At 54.9% G+C, this 19,625-nt stretch overlaps 1 protein-coding gene across 1 annotated transcript in view; it reads right to left on the bottom strand.

Annotated features, from left to right (window-relative positions):
- Positions 1-3,371: 3,371 nt before the first annotated feature.
- The window catches only part of MYO15A (myosin XVA), a 52,175-nt gene continuing 35,921 nt past the window's right edge, over positions 3,372-19,625 (bottom strand). Inside the window, exons 51-65 of the mRNA XM_074319956.1 lie at positions 18,929-19,044; positions 18,600-18,672; positions 18,249-18,321; positions 17,930-18,003; positions 17,618-17,700; positions 16,201-16,331; positions 14,924-15,018; positions 14,618-14,695; positions 14,143-14,239; positions 12,190-12,350; positions 10,986-11,119; positions 8,465-8,598; positions 7,973-8,106; positions 6,546-6,686; positions 3,372-4,421 (exon numbers count right to left, since the gene is read on the bottom strand). Of these exons, the coding sequence (XP_074176057.1) occupies positions 4,320-4,421; positions 6,546-6,686; positions 7,973-8,106; positions 8,465-8,598; positions 10,986-11,119; positions 12,190-12,350; positions 14,143-14,239; positions 14,618-14,695; positions 14,924-15,018; positions 16,201-16,331; positions 17,618-17,700; positions 17,930-18,003; positions 18,249-18,321; positions 18,600-18,672; positions 18,929-19,044 (1,626 nt within the window). The 3' untranslated portion in view covers positions 3,372-4,319. The remainder of the gene's footprint in view (positions 4,422-6,545; positions 6,687-7,972; positions 8,107-8,464; positions 8,599-10,985; positions 11,120-12,189; positions 12,351-14,142; positions 14,240-14,617; positions 14,696-14,923; positions 15,019-16,200; positions 16,332-17,617; positions 17,701-17,929; positions 18,004-18,248; positions 18,322-18,599; positions 18,673-18,928; positions 19,045-19,625) is intronic.

The raw sequence follows: 19,625 nt of genomic DNA on the forward strand, positions 1-19,625 counted from the left end.
TTTTCATATTTTGACGCTCAGCTCACTTCTTTCTAGCAACCTTCCCAGATTCTCACTGAAATGAAATGCGTCTCAGGTTTCACGATCTGGCCTCGGCGTCTGCCGTCAGACCCAACGCCCTGGCCATTGCTCCCTGCCAGTGTGTCTCTGCGCCCTCTCCACCGCCCCCTTACCCCGCAGCTTGTCAGGACATGAGCACTGGACTCCAGAATCTGACAGACATGGGTTTGAATCTTGACCTCCTGACAGACTGTATGGTTGTTATACCCCTGGGCAAGTGCCTTCCCCTTTCTGACCCTCAGTCTTCTGGTCTGTAAAATGGGAATAATATTCGTGTCCACTTCATGTGGTACTTGTGAGGTTGGAATAAAGCTATGTATGTTAAGCACGGGATTGCTGACCTTGAATCTGGCCTTCAGTTTCTGCATCTGTAAACTGAGGGTCCTGTCAGTCCCTGTTGGGAGGTGAGGGTTGTGTAATGACTTGGCAAGGCCACGCAAGAGGGTCTGTAGGATGGGGTACCCTGGATACTTGGGACCCTGAGCACTGTCCCCAAACTTCCTGCCAGCTTGCCTTCCCCAGAAGCAGCAGGTGCAGGGGGAAAACGGAGCAGGCATGAAGCTTTTAGTAAATTTGGCTTCTGCCTTTTTTTGACATAGCCTAGTGGGGTGGTGATGCTGCTGCTGCTACTGCTTGTAGGAAGGCAGCTTCAGGTAGGGAGAAGGTGGCCAGTGGGCAGTGCAGCCTCTGCGGTGGCCCAGTCCTTCCTGGGCCTCACTGTGTGAACACCTAGGCAGGGCCCCCTTGTCTGCGTGCTGGGAAGTTTGGCTGGGAAGGCTCAGACCCATCAGAAGCCTGGTGCCACCTCTATACTGCCTCCAACGGGGGCATTGGACTCTGCTCACACGCCTGCTTGACAGGGAGCCATCAGTCTTCTCAGAGACTCCCCAGTGGAGCCCGGCTCTGCTCACTCGGGCAAAAATGTGAATCGCCTCCTCTAGATCTCAACAGCTCCGCCCACCCCAGACACCCCATTGGAAGCGTCCATGTCCTCCCGCCTGTCTGACTATTCTGGAGCCAGGCGCCCCACCTCAGCCTCAGTGAGACAGCACAGACTGAAACCAGCTGCCTGCATTGAATCTTGGCTCTGCCGCTTGGTGGTCACGTGCCTCACTTCTGTGGGCTTCAGTTTCCCCATATGACAAAATGGCGATAATAATAGTGCCCATCTTGTTGGGGTATTTTGAGGATTCAATGGGTTAGTACCGTGCCTGTTATTGCAAAGTAAAAACTTGGTAAGAATTAGCTTTCTTTGAAAGAAGTCTTCCCCACCCCAGACAATCCCCTTGAATGGGGGACATAATGACCACTCAGAAAGCACTTGCCCTAAAGCTGTCAATGCTTCCAGTTTACAAAGAAGGAAGCAGAAGCTCTGAGAGGCAAGCAACTTGCAAAAGGCCCCACATTTCATCAGCGTACAGATACGGAATTTGAACACAGGCCTTCCTGGCTCCACAGCCTGGCCTTTAATTACCAAGCCAAGATTTTCTGAACAGTACTGTGGGTCCTGGGCAGGAGGAGGCACCCCTGGGCAGAGGGAGGCCAGGGGTGTGAAGATGTGGACACGAACCTGGCCAAGTCCGGTCCCCAGTCCCACACAGGCCGCACTGAGGTCCTTCCGGTTACTTTGCAGAGTGCAAATATGGCGCATCCTGTTACACCCATCTGGGATTACAAGCCTTTACCAGTTGACTATCTCAGGTTCCCATGCCATCCAGACATTTCTCCTGTATTTGTTCTCACCCCATGCTAGGCTGGAAACCCTGGGGCTTGGTCCCCTCTGCTCTGGATCTCCCCACATCTACCTGCAGTTCTTTCTGGGCCTTGGCCCAGGTAGGGGGACCCAGTGTGGTACTCCTAGGATGTCTGGGGGACAAGGCAGGGTCTGACTCTCCTGCCACCTCTCTTTCCATTCACCCTCGTGGAGATTATTACCTCCTCTTATGAGGGCTCAACTCACTGATGCTACCAGAGCCACCAGAATAGCTGTTAAAACATGAGCCTTATGCCTTGAGGACCAGGTCCTGAAATCCAAAAACCCTGGTGTTTGGGTTACCCAATTCTCTGTAACAAAGCACACCAAAACTGAGACCTCAGTCACTTACTCAGTTCACAAGTCTGCAGTCTGGCCAGAGTTTGCCCAGGAGGCTCTTCTCAGTTCCATGTGCATCAGCTGGACGGCTGACCTGGGAGCCTCACTTTCCCGTGGCCTCACTCACACGGCCTGCTGGTATTCTGAAACCCAGGCGGCTTCTCACCTCTCACCCACGCAGAGCGACTGCAGCAGGCATAGCTCTTTGTAGCTCTTTCCCCATTATCTCTCACCTCCTAAATCTGCTAATGCATTGGACTCCTCAGGGCTGCTTCTAGGGGAAGCCAGCCTAAGGCAGTGGTGAAAACGGAACAGCCCTGTGGCATCTCTTCCCTCCCTGTCTCAGGACAGTGACTGATGCCCCAGTCCTGCCCATTGGCCCTCCTAAATTTCTCCCCACCCTTGGCTCCACCACCAGTGTCCACACCAGTTTCCCAGCTGATGCTGCAGCAGCCTCCTCTCTGGTCTCCCTGCCTCCTACATGCGCTCTGCTTTGGGGTAAGAATGACCTTCCCAAAGTACAATCTGAGCAGATTGTCCCTCCCCCGCTGGAAAACCCTTTGAAGGTTCTTCATGGCTCTTGGGATGAAATCCTAAATCCATAGTGCAGCCTGCAAAGCCGTACCCAGTCCACCTCTGCCAGCCTCTTCAGTCTCAAGACCTTGCACTAGTAATGTCCACTTCTGGGCTCCTACATGCTGATTTCCTCCCCTCACCACCTAGCTAATTCCTTTACAGGCCTTGTCCTGGTTTATACCTTAACTAAGCAACTCCCAGTGCCTGGCAGTGGCCAGCACACAGTAGGTGCTTAATAGGTACTGAATAAATTTTTCTCTGACACCGTGGTTCTAGCCAATTATGACCCCACGTCTATCCAGATTTCCTTTCCCAAGCCTACTGCTCCCCTCCTTCACGGCTCCCTCCAAAGCACCAGCACTTTCCACGAACATTCATTTATTGGGGCAGCCGGATGGCTCAGATGGTTAGAGCGTGAGCTCTCAACAACAAGGTTGCCGGTTCAATTCCCGCATGGGATGGTGGGCTGCACCCCCTGCAACTAAAGATTGAAAAAACGGCGACTGGACTTGGAGCTGAGCTGCACCCTCCACAGCTACATTGAAGGGCAACAACTTGGAGCTGATGGGCCCGGGAGAAACACTGTTCCGCAATATTCCCCAATAAAACAAAACATTCATTCATTTATTCTTTTATTCACGTGACAAGTATTTTTTGAGCGCCTGCTTTGTGTTAGGCATTGTCCTAGGTTCTGGTGCATATAGTAAGGAACACCACCATTTTCTCGGGAATGTTCATTCCGCTCCCCTCCATCTCTGCCTAGTAAACTCCTACTCATCCTTCGAAACCTAACCATGAAGTACTGTTCTCTGGGAAGCTCTTCCCCAGACCTCTCCTGCCCCAGCCCCTAATGTGGAACTTCTTTCTCCCTCAGCTGTACCACTCTTGAACCTTGTGTGGGCCATCCAGTGATGGGGGCTGAGGCTGCCCAAGCAGCGTGGAGTGCAGGGCGAGGTCTGCAGGGAGAGGTAAGGACAGATGTCTCTTCTGGAAGCTCTGTGCCTGGGCAGTGAGTTGGGCACAAGTAGGCTTTCAACTCCTGCCTCATCCCTCAGATTTGTTTTCCAGCCACTCAGCAACTCCATGGAGGAATGGTGGCTGCCAGGCGCACCTTTTATTTGCACAGAAATAACCAAGGGTCATGAATCCAAGCTGAGCGGCAGTGCGGGGTGGGGAGGCACCCTAGGAGGAGGACACGTGAGGGGCTGGGATGTGGAGCAGATTCGAACATCAGACCCAAGGTAGCCCAAAGGTGCAGTCTAAGCCATCCAGGCCACTGGTATGGGGCTTCCGTGCCACAGGTGGGAGTCGGGCAGGGTCCGCATCGGGTACGTGGCAGGAGGCCCCAGGAGCCAGCCTTCGGAAGTTCCTCCTGCTATCTCCTCCAGGATCACATTCTGTGATTCTATCCAAACTCTGGATGGGTCTTCTAGGGTTCCTGGGGACATGGGTCACTCCTCCTACCACCTGTTGGTCTCCTTTAAGATTCCGGCTCTTTACAGGAATCACTGGCCCAGAGAGGCCGAGTAACTCCCCTGGGGCCACACAGCAAGCCTTCTGGCAGAGGACAGCTTCAGGGCTGGGGACTGGGTCACAGCAGCGTTATCTCACTGGGGGGCAGTGTAAGCCGCTTCTCCCGGGCACTGAGCAGGTTCTCCACATGCACAGCCACCACACGACACAGCTCCAGGCCCTGCAGGAGAGACAGTGAGAGTCCATGCCCACCCAACTCTTCCCCAGCTCTCACCTTGGTACCTACCGCAAGGTGAGTTGGGAGTGAGGCAGAGGCCAGCCTCCACACCTTTCCCAGGACCCTGGGAGGAGTGTAAGAAGATGGAAGGAGGAATGCCGGGCTACAGGCGGGAAGGGGTTTAAAGATCATGTCAGCTTTGCTGCATGTGAACTGTGTGACCTGGGGCCAGTTACTTCACCTCTCTGAGCCTCAGTAGCCTCATCTGCAGGGTGTCAGTTTACCAGGGCTTGCCTCACAGGGCTATGGTGAGGAGTTCATGGGATTTCATTATATGTGAATCCTTTAGATCTTAAAAATACTAGTCCAGTCAATAAATGGTAACCATTTCTAACGATGTTGCCATGGTTACCACCTGGCACCCACTGCCTCAGGGCTCCCAACTGGCGCAGGAAGGAAGCAGAGAACTGTGGAGGATGCATGTGTGAGTGTGGTTCTCAGACCACAGCCAACTGGAATCCCCGTCAATGTCCTGCGGGCCCGCAGGACTGCTCAGAGAGAGGTAGAAATAATGAGGGCAGCACTTACTGAGTGCCAACTATGTGCCTGGAATTGTCCTGAGAGCTTCCTGTGTCCTACCCCTTCCAGTGCCCACACCAGGGACTGACAGGTCCCTCAGTTTACAGTCTGGCAGTGTTCCCATGAGGCAGATGCTCTTAGATCCCATTCCACAGGTGAGGAAACTGAGGCCAGAGCCCTGAAGCCACTTGCCCCAGACCTCACAGTTGGTACCGTGTTTCCCTGAAAATAAGACCTAGCCAGACCATCAGCTCTAATGCATCTTTTGGAGCAAAAATTAATATAAGACCGTCTTATTTTACTATAAGACTGGGTATAATATATGATATGATATATATGATATAATATAACATACCAGTTTTTATATTAATTTTTGCTTCAAAAGACACAAGCTGCTGGTCCCGCTAGGTCTTACTTTCGGGGAACAGGTCAGGAGGCCCAAGGGCACACTCTGAAGTGCTCTGCTGAGGTTAGCTGCGGCTGTCCCTCCCTGGGGGCCACCTCAGCTCCTGAGATCGGAGTGCACGGTGGGGGCTCTCCCCCTCCAGCCAATCCTCCTACCCACATGCTGCAGGGCTCCAGGCCTCACTGGGGTTATTGCCTCATTTGACAGGTGTGGAAGTGGGGTTGCTTCGAGATCCTACCACACAGCCTGTCAGAGGTAGGTGGGATAGCGACCCATATCTGTTGGCTGCATACGCTGCTGTACTCAGATAGCAGTTCTTCCTGGAAGCCTTTCTGATGACCTCCCAGATAGCTCAAATACACCTTCTCAGCACTGATTATGGTCCACTGGAGAAATTCAAAGCAGATCCCGTCATGGAGGGGTGGTCCTGGGCCCAGATCTTCAGGAGGGATGCGGTAGGCTGGCCAGGGCAGACATGTGGGCCCCTGCCCCAATTCTGCCCCTTCTGTGAACTCTATCCTCTTCCCAGTGGGGCGAGAACTCTGGTCTTGCCCCACCCCAAAGGGGCTGTGATACTTGGACAGGAGCCTAGAGGTCTGCCACGCCTTTTAAGGGGCGGCCACAGTTGCCACAAATATGACAAGGAACAGGGCAGGCGGGCCTCGGTTTCCCTGTCTGTCACACAGGGACTCATCCCCAACCTCAATCCCAGGCCCTACAATCCATCTTCCAAGCCTCAGCCCAGGTGAATGTCCTCAACTTGGTGTGTCTCTGTCCTCTCACCAACCTCTATGGCTTCCTAGTGCCCTCAGGACAAAAGTCCCCGATTCTTAGCTTGACATTCAAGGACCTTCAAGAGCTCTCCCGCCTGCTGTTCCCCATCAAATTCTTCACCATTCTGCAAACAGCTTGGGCCCTTTCCCATGATCCCATCACCAAGATGCTTCCCTGGGAGACCACGCGAAAGACCTGCAATTCTGTGCCGTGTTGGGTTAGTTCTGTCCCCTGTACTGGGCTGGATGCTCCCTGGGGCGGGGCCAGGAGCTGACCCGTCTTGGAGCAAGGCCCAGAGAAGAGGCTGGTGAGCGGAATAATGGAGAGACGGGCTGGGTGACAAGGCTGGGGGCCAGAGTGGGACCCACCTGCTCCAGCTGTAGCTGCATGGTACACTGGGCCGCCACGTCCCCCAGTGTGAGCTCCACATACGGGTAGCTGGAGCTGGCCGTGGGCCGCTGGGTCCGCGTCGACTGGATCTCCTTCAGGGGGAACTTCACCATCAGCTCCTGGAGGGCGGGGGGGGGGGAGCAGACAGGCGGGACAGGTGGGACAGCCTCACTCACCCTTACCCCTCCCCTGCAGACCAGATCAGTAGAATGCAGGGTACCCCAGTTCGAGTACCAGTTCCCCAGTGACTTGCTGTGTGACCTGGAGCAAGTCATCGCTTTACCTCTCTGGACGTCACTTATGAAGCTGATTCCACAAGTAATGTGCACACGTGTACAGTGTGCGGGCACTGTTCTCAGCTTGGGACCCAGCGGTGCTGGAGATGCCCGTGGTGCCCTGACCTTCACAGCAAAGCTGCCCCTTCACACCTACGCCTCTGTCTTAGCCCCAGGAGGAAACTCGGAGCACATGCACGCAAAACCAGAGCAATGAGAGCCGATGCCAGACACTTAGCTCCATCCTCCAGGCTAGGGGACAGCTGAAGGGTGTGTTTCATGCTGTCTCCCAGGGCTCCAGCTGGATTGAGCACCAGTTGCCACAGCGCCAGCTTGCTTGCCTTGCTTGGGAATACCTTCCCAAGGTGTGTGACACGTCCCTTCCTGGGCTCACTTCCTCACTCAGTGTTTCCTAGAATCACCTCTAAATAAACCACTTGCCCTAGACACCTCATCTCAGGGTCCACTTCTGGAAGAAGAAGTAAAAACGGAGACAACAGGTCCTAGTAGTTATGGAATTGTGCCCCCGGCCATCCATATGTTGAAGCCCTTATATAACTCCCATATCAGAATGGGACTGTATTTGGAGAATGGGCATTTAAAGAGGTGATTAAGTTAAAATGAGCCGGTAAAAGTGGGCTTGAATGCAATCTGACTGGTGTCCTCATGAGAAGAGGACAGTCGGACAGACAGAGACACCGGAATGTGCACGCAGAGAACAGGCCACACGAGGACACAGGGAGAAGGCGACCGTCTACCAGCCAAGGAGAGCGGCCGCACAGAAAACCAACCCCCGGGCAGCTGGGTCTTGGACTTCCAGCCTCCAGAACTGTGAGAAATAAACTTCTGTCCTCGAAGGCCCCGTCTGGTGCTGTGTTATGGCAGCAGAGCTGACTAAGACACTGTGTGACTAAGACACTTGGCATGTACTTTACCTCATGGGGGGGGGGGTTTCTCTTATCCCCATGTTCCCGGTGAGGAAATGAGGCTCAGAGAGGGGTGAAAACGCGCCCAGGGTCACACAGGTGTAAGTGGTAGAGGAGGCATCCCCAGCTGGCGATCTCAGCCCCTCCGAGGGTGGGGCTCAGAGGAGAGGGGGCGAGCGGCAGCGCCAGGCTGAGGCCACTCACGTGGGTCTCAATGCTGAGGAAGTTGAGGCCATTCTGGTTGACGGCAAGGATGCAGGGGGCCAGCACAGCCACATTGCTGCAGCTCTGGATGAAGAAGAAGGAGGAGCCGAACATGGGGGCAGCGCTGAGGAGGCCTGGAGTGGGAGAGGGGTGGTCAGCGTGGGGGCTCCGCAGCGACATCCCTCAACCGCATGGCCACCTGCTGCCCACGCCTGGGTCTCCCGCTGCCTCTTCAGCCTCCTGTCTCGCCACCTTCCTCTCCCCCCACTCCCAGCAATTCTCCCCAAATGCCAGCTCTCTCTGCCCAGGGCCACCCATAGCCCAGGTGGTGCCATGGGGAAAATTTTAGAAAGGTGTTCTCTTGAGGCAGCTCGGCTTGGCTAGCACCGAAAATGCCTTTGTACAAAGAAAACGGCACCTCCATGTCCACGGTCCAGGATCCCCTCCTTAGAAGGCCCCCCATGACTCTCTCCCCCAGCCCCGGACTCTTACCCAGAAACTGGGCACGGGCCTGGTGGGGGCTGAGCGCCTGTGTCTGCTGCCGGTGCTGGCTGACCAGGTTGAGCCAGGCCGAGCCGGCCATGGTGTGGTAGAGCAGGGCCGGGATGTACTCCTGGACCTCCCGCCTAGATGGGGGGAAAATGGTCCTGAATGCTTGTCACCATCACCACAGGAGCTCTGCACACTGGCTCATTCAAGCCTCACTTCAATGCCCGTGTTGTGCCAAACGGACATGATCTTTGCACCTCGCTGGAAGACGAAATGCTGGAAGGTGTGAAGGTGGGTGTAAAGTGCTCACACAGTAGTCTGGCACACAATAGGTGCTCAATAACGGCATGCCGACACCACTAGGCTCCCTGTTTGAAGACGAAGGGACTGAGGCTTGGAGAAGTTCCCTGGTTAGTCCAAGTCACACAGTCACCAAGCGAGGGCTGAGCCTTGTAGCCCCTGCCCCCAAGGAGAAGCCCAGGCCAGAGCGTGAGAAGCACTTGGGGTGGGGGGCGAATACCGGGGCAGGCAGAGCCACCACCACCGCTGGTCAGAGCACGGGAGAGGAATGCTGTGACCCCTCTTGCACCTCTAGGAACCACCAGTCCCCCACCCCACTCCAGTCCCTTCTCTCTGACACATGTTGGCTATCCCAGGGCAATTCCTCCTCCTCTCAGGATATCTAGAAAATACCAACAGCTGTCCTAGTCTGTCCCAGCTGCCCTGGGCTGCAGATTGGGGAAGGATTGGGAGAAAATCAGGGGAGCACCCTTGCCCCAAGAGCCGCCCCTGCCCAGGCATATCTTTTCTTCTTTGCACTGCTGGGGTAAGAGCTTGGCATCTGGACCCGGCCCCCCCAGGTCTGCATCCTGGTCCCCCACACACACACCTATTAGCTGGCTAAGCTTCAGTGAGCTATGTAACCTCTCAGGGCCTCAGTTGCCTCATCCGTATGCGGGGAAAATAAAGTGCATTTGGGAAGATTAGCTGCCGTGTTTCCCCAAAAATAAGACCTAGCCAGACCATCAGCTCTAATGTGTTTTTTGGAGCAAAAATTAATATAAGCCCCGGTATTATATTTATTATACTACATTATTTATTATAAGACCCAGTCTCATATTACAGTAAAATGAGACCAGGTGTTATATTACTTTTTGCTCCAAAAGACACGTTAGAACTGATGGTCTGGCTAGGTCTTATTTTCGGGGAAATACGGTAAGACAATGCAAAAAGTAAGAGTGCCTTGCAAAAATTAAGAACTCAGTGATTATTTTTATCCAGGATTGGGATTATACCTTTATGTGCTTCCTGTGCTTTTTGCATAAAACTGTAACATAAAAGAGCTTTACATGTTGAGCCCTTTACTGCATTACCAGACGAGGACACACTGTACATACACTGTCTCACTATTAGTCACACCAGGGATTCTCAAAGCATGGCCGAGGGTCTGGAGGTCAAAGCCACTTCCACAATGACACTGAGATGTTATTTGCTTTTTTCCCTCTTACTCCCACGGTGGACAGCGGAGTCTGCCCGAGGCTGTTACAACAGACTGACTGCAGAAGCAGCTCTGACAATCCAGCTCTCTTCTATTGAGCCAGACGGTAAAGAGACTTGTAAAATGTAAAACAGTGCCACCCTTCTCACTAAAGTTTTTTGGAAACAACAGTTGTTTTTTTCATTACTTATATTAACATGTAATATTAATTTATATTATTTGTATTATAATTGTTCCTTATATATTTTAAATTATTAGTTATTTCCATTAACATGTAACATATTATCCTTAAATTAACTAACAAATCAATATTTTATGTTGTTTCTCAGTTTTTTGTTTGTTTGTTTTTAAGGAGGGCGCAGCTCCCAGTGGCCCATGCGGGGATCAAACCAGCACCTTTGGTGTTATCAGCACTACACTCTCAACAACTGAGCTAACCGGCCACCTGTTTCTTAGTTTTCATTTTGAATATGGTAAACATATATAGATATGTATATATAGAGAGATGTATATTTATATCTCTCTATATATTCATATATATATTTATATAGATATAACCTACATAAACAAAAGCTCTTTGGGGTTCTACTTTTAGAGAGTAAAAAGGTCCTGGACCAAGTCTGAGAAGGACTGTTTTATCACCCCTTTGAGAACATCAGTTTAAAGGCTGCCGAGCACCCAGGATTTATTCAAGGGTTGCTGCTGTAGGTGACAGCCGGTGAACGTTTCTGTGGCCAAATCTTTCTACATGGCCATGTATAGTTCCTGGACCACAGGGTGTGTGTGTCCTGAAAGCCTCCGAATCATTAAATTTGCTCTGAGCTATGAATACCAAATGGAAGCAACCTGTTACGGGAGGAGGCGGGGCGCCGCTCACGTGGGGAGTTGGAGGACTTCGGGCCCATGGCCAGACAGCACCTTCCTAGGCTGCCTGCCGCGCAAGAGGGCCACACGGGGGCCCAGGGAGGCCAGCCCTGGGGAGCACGGGGGTGGGGGGGCAGGGCTACCAGGTGGGCAGGTGCTCACAAGCTGGGCAGGTAGAAGTGGTCCTTGACCCGGTGCTGCAGCGAAGCCAGCTTGGACACTTGCTGCAGCTCCTGCTCGCTGGGCCGGCTGGCTGGCATGCTGCTGAAGAGGCCCTTCAGGTAGTCGGGCAGGGCCTGCAGGAGAGCACGCCGATGAGGGGCACGCACGCACTCGGGCATCCAATCACAGGGCTGTGCACACACATTCTAATGGTTCCAATCTCATTTGCTTCTGGGGGTGGGGTGGCCTATCCCTTTCCTGGGTTTTGGGGAAAGATGACAGGCATGCGAGGGTGAGCTGTGAGGGCTGTGGCCTTGAAGCCCACGTGGCAGTCTCCACAGTGACCTGGGAAGCGTGTGGGCATCCACACTGCAGTGTGTGGGAGTGTCTGCTGGGCTGGGGTTACTGAAAGCTGAACACGCTCGAGTCACTAAAACAGACCCATGGGCTGCACCTCCAGACTCTGATTCACTCGATCTGGGGCAGGACTTGAGGATTTGCATTTTAACAAGTTCCCAAGGGATGCTGCTGGCCTCCAGGCCACACCTGGACCAACACTGTACGGGACTGCTCTGGGTAGTTGGCAACAGCGACCCCACGTGGCCACAAAAAGCCCAGTGACCGTATTTTGCACTCAGAATTGCGGAAGCTTTGGCAGCCGTTCCACAAAAACACGCATGCTCTGTCCAAGCACTTCCACAAATGTTAGCACAGGAGGGGAGAACCAGATTTTGTAAATTCCAGGACCCTGACTTAGAGGACCAAGTATCAAGAGGGAATAACACAAAGATAAAAATAACAATGCCAGCCAAAGCCTGCGCAGGCCTCTGAGCAAGAACCAGGCCACGCGCTTGGAGGAGAAAATCAGGAGAAAAGGTGAAGTCAGAGGGATCCTCGTGGAAGAGGTGCTGTTTGAGGCAGCCTTACAGGGGAGGCTTAGAAAAGCAGAGATGCAGGAAGAGCAGGCCAGGCGGAGTGACGGCGCCTGCAAAACTCTGAGAATTGGGCAGTGAGGTTGAGGTCGTTTGACTGCTCTGAGAAGACCACACATGGGAGTAGAGGCACCAGGGCTAGAAACACCAGCAGGGCCCACTCAAAGCATGAAGGCCCCAAATGCCAAGGCGTTTGACCATGGAGTCTGAGCTCACAGGCCTGGGGGAGCCTGGATGTTTCCAGAGCATCACAGTGGCCCGTATGTGCTGACCTGGTTGTAGTGCATGGTCACGTACAGCTCATTCTCAAACTTGAGTGGCTGATCCCAGAGCACGCGCCGGAACCAGAGCATGTAGCCGCCGTCCACCTGCTCCATCTCTGAGGCCACATCCAGGATGTAAGCGCTGCGGCTGAGCGGGCACACGTGCTGGCCTGCAGAGAGCCAGGGGCAGCTGGGTGGGGGCATTCATGGGCACACGTGTGCCTGTGCAAGGCACACGTACAGACCCCAACCTGCCGCCCAGGTGAGGCATCACCTCGGGCAAGTCCCCTCCCTACTTTGGGACACAATGTCCTTAGTAAAGGAGAGCATGTTATGGAACAGGGTGCCCTGGGTTTGTGGAACGTTGATGCCCAGAGATGGGAATACCTCCAATTCAAAGCTACAGCCCCCGAGGTCTCGGAAAGGGTCTCGGGTTAGGCTCAGAGAAAGCCTAGTCCCTTTGCAGAGGAGGCTGGAGACAAGAAGCACAGCAGGTCTCAGATCACGAGACCAGGGGCTGCCTTTCTGCAGAACTCCTTCTAGACAGACCCCTGCCGGGCTCCTGGACGGGTGGGGGTGGGAGGACTGGGGTCTGCCACTGAGTGGGTCTGAGCCTGTAGGAGAAGCTCACGTTTTTACTCCCCACACTGTCATTTCTGCTCCCTGTCCCACATCTTCAGTGAAATTTTACCAAAGAGACAGGGTGAGGCACGATGATAAAGTCCAGACTCTTGAGGCCCGACGGCCTGGGTTCACATCCCAACTATGTGACCTTGGGTAAACCCCTTAACCTCCATGGCAGGCTGAATAATGACCCTGCCCCAAAGACGTCCATATTTTAATCCCTGGAACCCGTGAATGTGTTACCTTCATGGCAAAAGGGATTTTGCAAATGTGATTAAGTTAAGGACCTTGGGATGGGGAGATGACCCTACGTTACCCGAGTGGACCCAATGTAATCTCAAGGATCCTTATAAGAAGGAGGTGGGAGGATGAGAGAGAGAGAAAGAGACATATGAAGATGCTACACTGCTGGCTTTGAAGATGGAGGGAGGGCCAGGAGCCAAGGAATGCCGGCAGCCTCTACAAGCTGGAAAAGGCAAGAAAAGTTTCTCCCCTAGAACCCCCAGAAGGAACCAGCTCAGATGACACTCTGATTTCAGGACTTCTGAACTTCAGAATAAGATAATAAACGAATGTTGTTTTAAGCCCCTAAGTATGTGGTGATTTGTTACAGCAGCAACAGGAAACTACTATAGCCTCTGTGGGCCTCGGTTTTCCCATCTGTAAATGGGGATGACAACAGTTTTCATTTCATAGCGTTGTTGTGGGAATTTAAAAAGCTGATAGAATTAAATGCTTTGAACTATGCCTGGGACATAGTATCTGCTCCATAAATGTCAGTTATTAGGAACGTTTTGTTACTGCCTTCCCCTCCCCCACATATTTTGGCCTGACTTGGGGCAAGCAGGGCTGAGGACAGACACAGGCATGGTTCAGCAACACAGAGGCAGTGGGGAGAGCTGGTTGAAGTAGATGGAGCCAACCCACTGGTGGCAGGCCAGACCATGGTCTAGAGTGGGTAGACAGTAGCTGGAAGGGCTTTGGGCCACATGAAAAGGGCCTGGTGAGACCGAGGGCGGGGGCTACATGGCCAACATTAAGGCGTAAGTGGCAGGAAAAATGCTTGCACTTGTGGGTTCTAGGAGTCAGGACCCATTAAAGGAAACCTTCCCACTGAGCAAGCCCTGAGGGCAGAGGAAGGAATCAGAGAGGGCCCTGTCCTCCATGAACTCCCATGGAGCAGATGAGGACAAAGGGCTGAAGGGGTGCTCAGTGCACAGAGAGGTCCTTCCACATGGGGGTTCAGGGGGTCCAGGGAGGAAGTGGCATCTGACCTGGACCCTACAGGCCAGGGTGGTAGGCATGAGCCCAGCATGCTCGGTCTTCCTGGACACTCACCTTGGTTGGTGACAACAAAGATGACATACTCATGGAAGGCCTCAGGGCGTGTCAGAGCCATCTCAGCACAGATCTCCTCCACCACGTCCAGGGCCACCTGGAGGAGGGAAGAGTGAGGCTGTGCCAGCCAGGCTGACCTGTGTCCTCCCAGCTGCCCAGGCCACAGGAGGCCAAGTGTAGCATTGCTCACGCCCTTTGCATAGTAGTGACGGTCCTCTAAGGTCTCTGCGAGTCAGCTTCACAGAGGAGGACACAGCTTTTGGAGTCTGAGAGGCTGGTCCCCTATCTGCAGTGTGACCCTGAGCTGGAGGCTCCCCCTCTGCAAGGCTCAGTCTGCTCTTCTGAGAACTAAGTCCTGCCTTGCGGGGCTGTGCAAGAGCCTGGGAGGAGCTCAGTACCCTTGGGAACCCACTCTGAAGACTGGGGTGTCCCTGCCCCTCCAACGGCTGCCTGCTAGAGACATCCCCGCACTTACGGTACACGTTTTGATTTTGAGATGGCGTTCGAGGCCTCCGGGGAGAAGAAAGAGCTGCCTCTTGGAACTGCGGCCCGCCTGGGACAAGGGAGGGGAAGAAGATGGAGAGGCGGGGTCTGGGATCTGGGCCAGCCACTGTCCACACCATGGGCAGCCCCAGCCCAGAGGTTCGGGGCAGTCACATGCAGGGACACTTGTGCACCTGGGCCTGACAGGGCCCATATGCGTGTATCTGAGCACACGACAGGTCACTGGGCCCGGCTCACGTCTCTCGCTCATCCTGACCCCCGCCCGCTGCACACGCACCAACATGGCCCGAAGCTCCATGCTGCTAGGGAGCTCCAGACGACCACCGAAGCGCAGGGTTTTCTGCAGGTTCTGCTCACAGGCCTTGGCAATCCCTACAGACACAGAAGCAAGGCCTTGCTCAGGTTAAACAGGAAGAGCAAGGGGCTCCCCGTGCCACCAGCCACCAGCCTGCTGGGTTCTCCCCACAACCTGTGGGACGGGCTTTTACTCTCTGATTGGATAGTTGAGTAAACAGTTCAGAGAGGGGCAGTGATTTGCCCAAGGTCAAGGGCTGGAGTATAAGAGCTGATTTTGAATGCACGTCCCACGTGGTTAAGGCCTTTTGTCTAGACCACAGTCCCTGGGCTACCTATGAGCCCTGGAAATAGCTGTCACCTTGAGCTGCTGACTAGGGAGCTTGCCCCCGACAGGCTGTGTGACTGGCGATGCAGCTACGCCCCTGCCAGCTGGGACCTCCTTGCCTACCACCCTCTCTCACCCAGAGTCCCAATGCAGAAGACCCCACCCACTGTCTGCTTCTCCATTTCTCTGGGTAAGCAGTGCTCTCATCCTGCTCAGGAGAGGGGTCCAATCCAGAGTTGTAGGGCCCTGGGAGCCCTTCCCTAGAGCTGGGCCTGTTCACCTCTGAGCCTGGGAGTGTCTGCTAATCGAATCAGAAAGGAGGATTCAGAGGCAGAGAGAGGGAGATCCCCTATCTCTTTCATGGCTGCTGTGGTGACCACAGAGGTCCTGGCCTCCTTCTTGGGGACCCAGGAGTTGCCATGGAAACAAGGCTGGAGGTGAGGCTGAGGAATGACCCCTTTTATCCATATGCCAGGGGGGAAAGGCTGAGACCCTGCGAGCAGCCTTGGGCCCACCCCCACCTGGACCCACTCAAGACCCTTGCCGATCGCCAGAGGAGCAATACCTCCCCCCAGGACTCCAGGCTTTGCCACCTCCTTCTCTTCTTCTTCCGGATGCTACACTTTTCCATCTCCAAGCCTTTGCTTCTACCACTCAGTCCACCTACAAACCCCTCCCATGTGCTCTACCAGAGCACTGCCTCCTCTGGGAAGCTTTCCCTGATATGCCACCCTCCCATTAGATCAGACAACCCCTTGCATCAGCCCCTGTGGGACCTCCACAAGTGTCTGGGGAGTGAATTAATCTTAGTAAACACTGCCTGGGCACCTGTAGAGGGCCAGGCCCTCTGGGTTTCCTCTCCTGCTGGCTGCCCAGCCCGTCCCCATGCAGACAGGCCCTCAGCCCTGGGTTCCCACTTGCTGGTCCCTCACCCTGGAAGGGCAGGCCTGGGGTCCGGCTCACATCTTGGAGGAAGCGAATGAGGTGTGGCTGGAGGACCTCAGAGCAGCTGTGGTAGGCAGCTACAATGTACAGCAGCCTCCAGCCTCGCTGGCAGCTGTCTCTGCAAGGACACACACATAGGGCCACATCACTAGAGTGCCGTGCTAGGAGTCTCCTGGGATAGCGCTGGAGGTCTCTGGTCCTCAGGCAGCTCCTGTGTTCTGAGGACATCCCTCCCTGCCTGGCGAGAGCAGGGAAGGTGGCCCCAAAGCCCTGCAGAAGATATGTTCTGCTTGGGAAGCCAGGGTGGGAGGCAGGGAAGGAGGGGATGAGGCCCCCGACATGCACGAAGAAACAAGCTTTCCCTGGCTAGAATATCTCTGGAGAGGCTTCTGGGTGAAGGTCCCGGAAGCAAGGCAATGGGAACCTGCTGGGGCTGTGCAAAGGTAAAGGCAGGTAAGGCCTGGGGTGGGGATGGGGGCCGAAGGACAGGCTGAGTGGTTCTAAAATTCCCAGGGGGGTGGAGAGCAAGAGGAGGAAGTGGAGGAGCGGGGGACGGGACAGTGGACCCAGTGGTAACAAGAGCAGCACACACTTGGGGCCCTGCTGTGTGCTGTTCCTGCGTGAGACACAGCAGTTCACCTTCACACTGCCCTGGTGTGAGGATTTCACTTGCAGGGACCTAGTGTCTGGGACAGCGCTTCGGACACCACCCACCCTTCCCTAGATCCCTGTGGTGTGGAGAACGCAGGAGAGCAGGTCTGGCCAATTACAGGTCAGCCTCCCTCTGGCTGTGGTGATTGGTGTGGGGACAGGAATGTGACCCAGGTCTAGCCAATCACAGCTCTGTATCCTCCAGCCATTGTGGTTGGTTCAGGGATGGGCATGTGACCAAGTCAGGCCAATAAGACTGGATTTGGGAATTTTTGCTGCAAATATTGGTCAATCTTGCTTTCCCTGGGATTGCTGAGCTGGGAAATGTCTCCCCAGAGCAACCATCTTGCCAATCTATGGAAGATGTTGCTTGGGAATATCAACACAGAGGAAAGCAGGGCCGGGATAAAGAGAAAGCCTGCTTCCTGGTGACACCTGGATCTAGCTATGCCTAAAGTGACATGCTGGGCTTTCCAGTCACCTAAACCCTCTTTTGCTGAAACCAGCTTGAATTGCGTTTCATCACTTGCCACCAAGTGGATTCCCACGTTACCACAGCCATTGTACAGATAAGGAAACTGAAGCCCTGAGAGCAGGAACGGCTGGTCTCAGACCAAGCAATTCCAAATACATGTGCTCTGTTGAGTGAGGGAGAGGACTAAGGAAAGAATCCGGAAGTGGGAGCCTCGACTGCCCCTCCTAGACAGGGACACAGCGGGGGAAGTGACAGAAGTAAAGGCCCAGCTCACTCACTGCTTGGTGCTGGTGTTATCCGTGATCTGCTTCACAACTTGGCAGTAACACTCGTCCCGCATGACCTCATGGTCCCCACACAGCTGTCGGAGGGCAGGCCAGGTCACACGCCACATACCAGGCACATAAGAACAGAGTGGGCACTTGGCGACAGGCCTGATAGCCTGTCCCCAACCCCTCCCACCAGTGGGATGCACTCCTCTTTGGGCCATGCAAGAAACTGCCCACCCCAAAGTCCTGCAACTCTGTGTGGCAGAGGGGAAAGCGAGCCACAGGGCAGGGAAGAGAGCATCTGGCAGACGCTGGACTGACCTTCAAGAGGGTGCAAAGCACGTCCAGCTCACTCTGGCCTTTCAGGGGGGCATCGCCCATGAACCGCATCACAGCTGTGGGGAACACCACTCAGGCCACCAGACCCCCAGGTGCCCACCCACCTCAGGGGACCCCAGCATCAGGCCCCTCCCTGAGAGGCTATGGTCAGGGCAGCTGGGGGCTTTTCTCCTCTTAAAGGGCCCAAGCCTGAGTTGGGGGAGGGGAAGCATGTGAGGACCAGAGGAGTGGTGATGAGCAGGGTCACACACTGCTGGATCCCCCCTGGCCCAGGGCCCTGGGCACAGTTCCACCCCCACACCTAGGAACATGTCAGTGGCCATCTTGTTGAGGCTGCTGTCGCTGAGCTCGATGAGTGATTCCTGGAGTGGGGTCTGTGAAGGGAGGGGGCGTTGTGTCATGATGGGGGGAGGACAAGTCAGAAAAGAGGAGGCCCACATGGTATGTCGTGTCTCATGACAGGAGAGTCCAAGTCACGAGAAGGGAACCAGGTTGACACTACAGACAGATACCACCCCTGGGAAGACTCAGGCCCTCAGGGTGTGAGAGCTGGGGTTCCTCTGGGAACAAGGCTGTTTGCCCCAGGGGCCTGGGAGAAGGCTCCTGCATCACCATTTTACAGATGGGGAAACTGAGGCCCAGGGCTGCGCACCTTGGTGAAGCAAAGCATGTCCTCCAAGGTTCTGGACTCCCGGCCCTCCTTGGATTTCAGCCGGAGGCCATCCCTGCAACAGGAAGTGGACACTGCTGACCAGTCCTGCCTCCCAGCCTGTGGCTACATCCTTTTCCCACACAGGGATATTCTTGATCCAATGCCGGTCCACCCGGCTGGAAGGCTCCCCGGAGCTGAGGATGTAGGTGGGCCTCACACTTGGATTATTTCTCAGCCCTCCACCAGAAGTGGGGCCTTCCCACTTAGCTCCAAGAAGTCCCAGAAGGGCCCTCCTCACGGTCGGGATAAGGGGTGGGGCCACCACTCACTGGGGTCTCCTCCGAGGGTCTCGGAAATACTTCTGGGCAAACTCCAGCATTGTGTAAGGTGGGAGAGCCAGGCCATCCTCCCCACGGTCAGCTGAGCCAGTCCTGACTGGGGGACCCTGCAGGAGGGCAGGAGCTAGGAGGGCCTGTCCACCACACCCGCCGCCACACCCCGCACCCACCACCAAAGCCGACAATGCAACCCGCGGCTTGGCTACGCCTACTGTTTCAGGTTGCCCCTGCCCCCACCCTGTACACTCAGCCCGCTGCCGTTGGCTTTGCCCTCGGCCCAGTCACACCCTCCACACGCCCAGCTGATCCCGCCCCTGCCCCACGAGGCCACGCCCCACCTCCAGCTGCGTAGTCGAGCAGACCTTGCCCCTCACTACTACTTAGTGTTACGTCACTCCACCCCGTGCTCTCACCACTTCGCACGCCCGCCCCCGCCCACTCACTTGGCCACGCCCCATCCCAGGGCTAGTCCTGCCCCATCCATCTGGTTACAACCCTTCCGCGGACTCCACTCTTTCCTACCCCATTTGGCGCCATCTTCTGGTCACATCCCGCGGGTCACACGTCTGGCTATCCCTACCAGCTTCGCCCTATCCCAGAACCGGCCACTCCCGAGGCTAACCTTGCTCTCATCCATCTCCACAACCAGGCTGATCTGACCCCCTTGTTGTCTCCGCCCCACTGGCCT

This window comes from Rhinolophus sinicus, linkage group LG15 (genome assembly GCF_036562045.2).
Source record: "Rhinolophus sinicus isolate RSC01 linkage group LG15, ASM3656204v1, whole genome shotgun sequence".
NCBI lineage: Eukaryota > Metazoa > Chordata > Mammalia > Chiroptera > Rhinolophidae > Rhinolophus > Rhinolophus sinicus.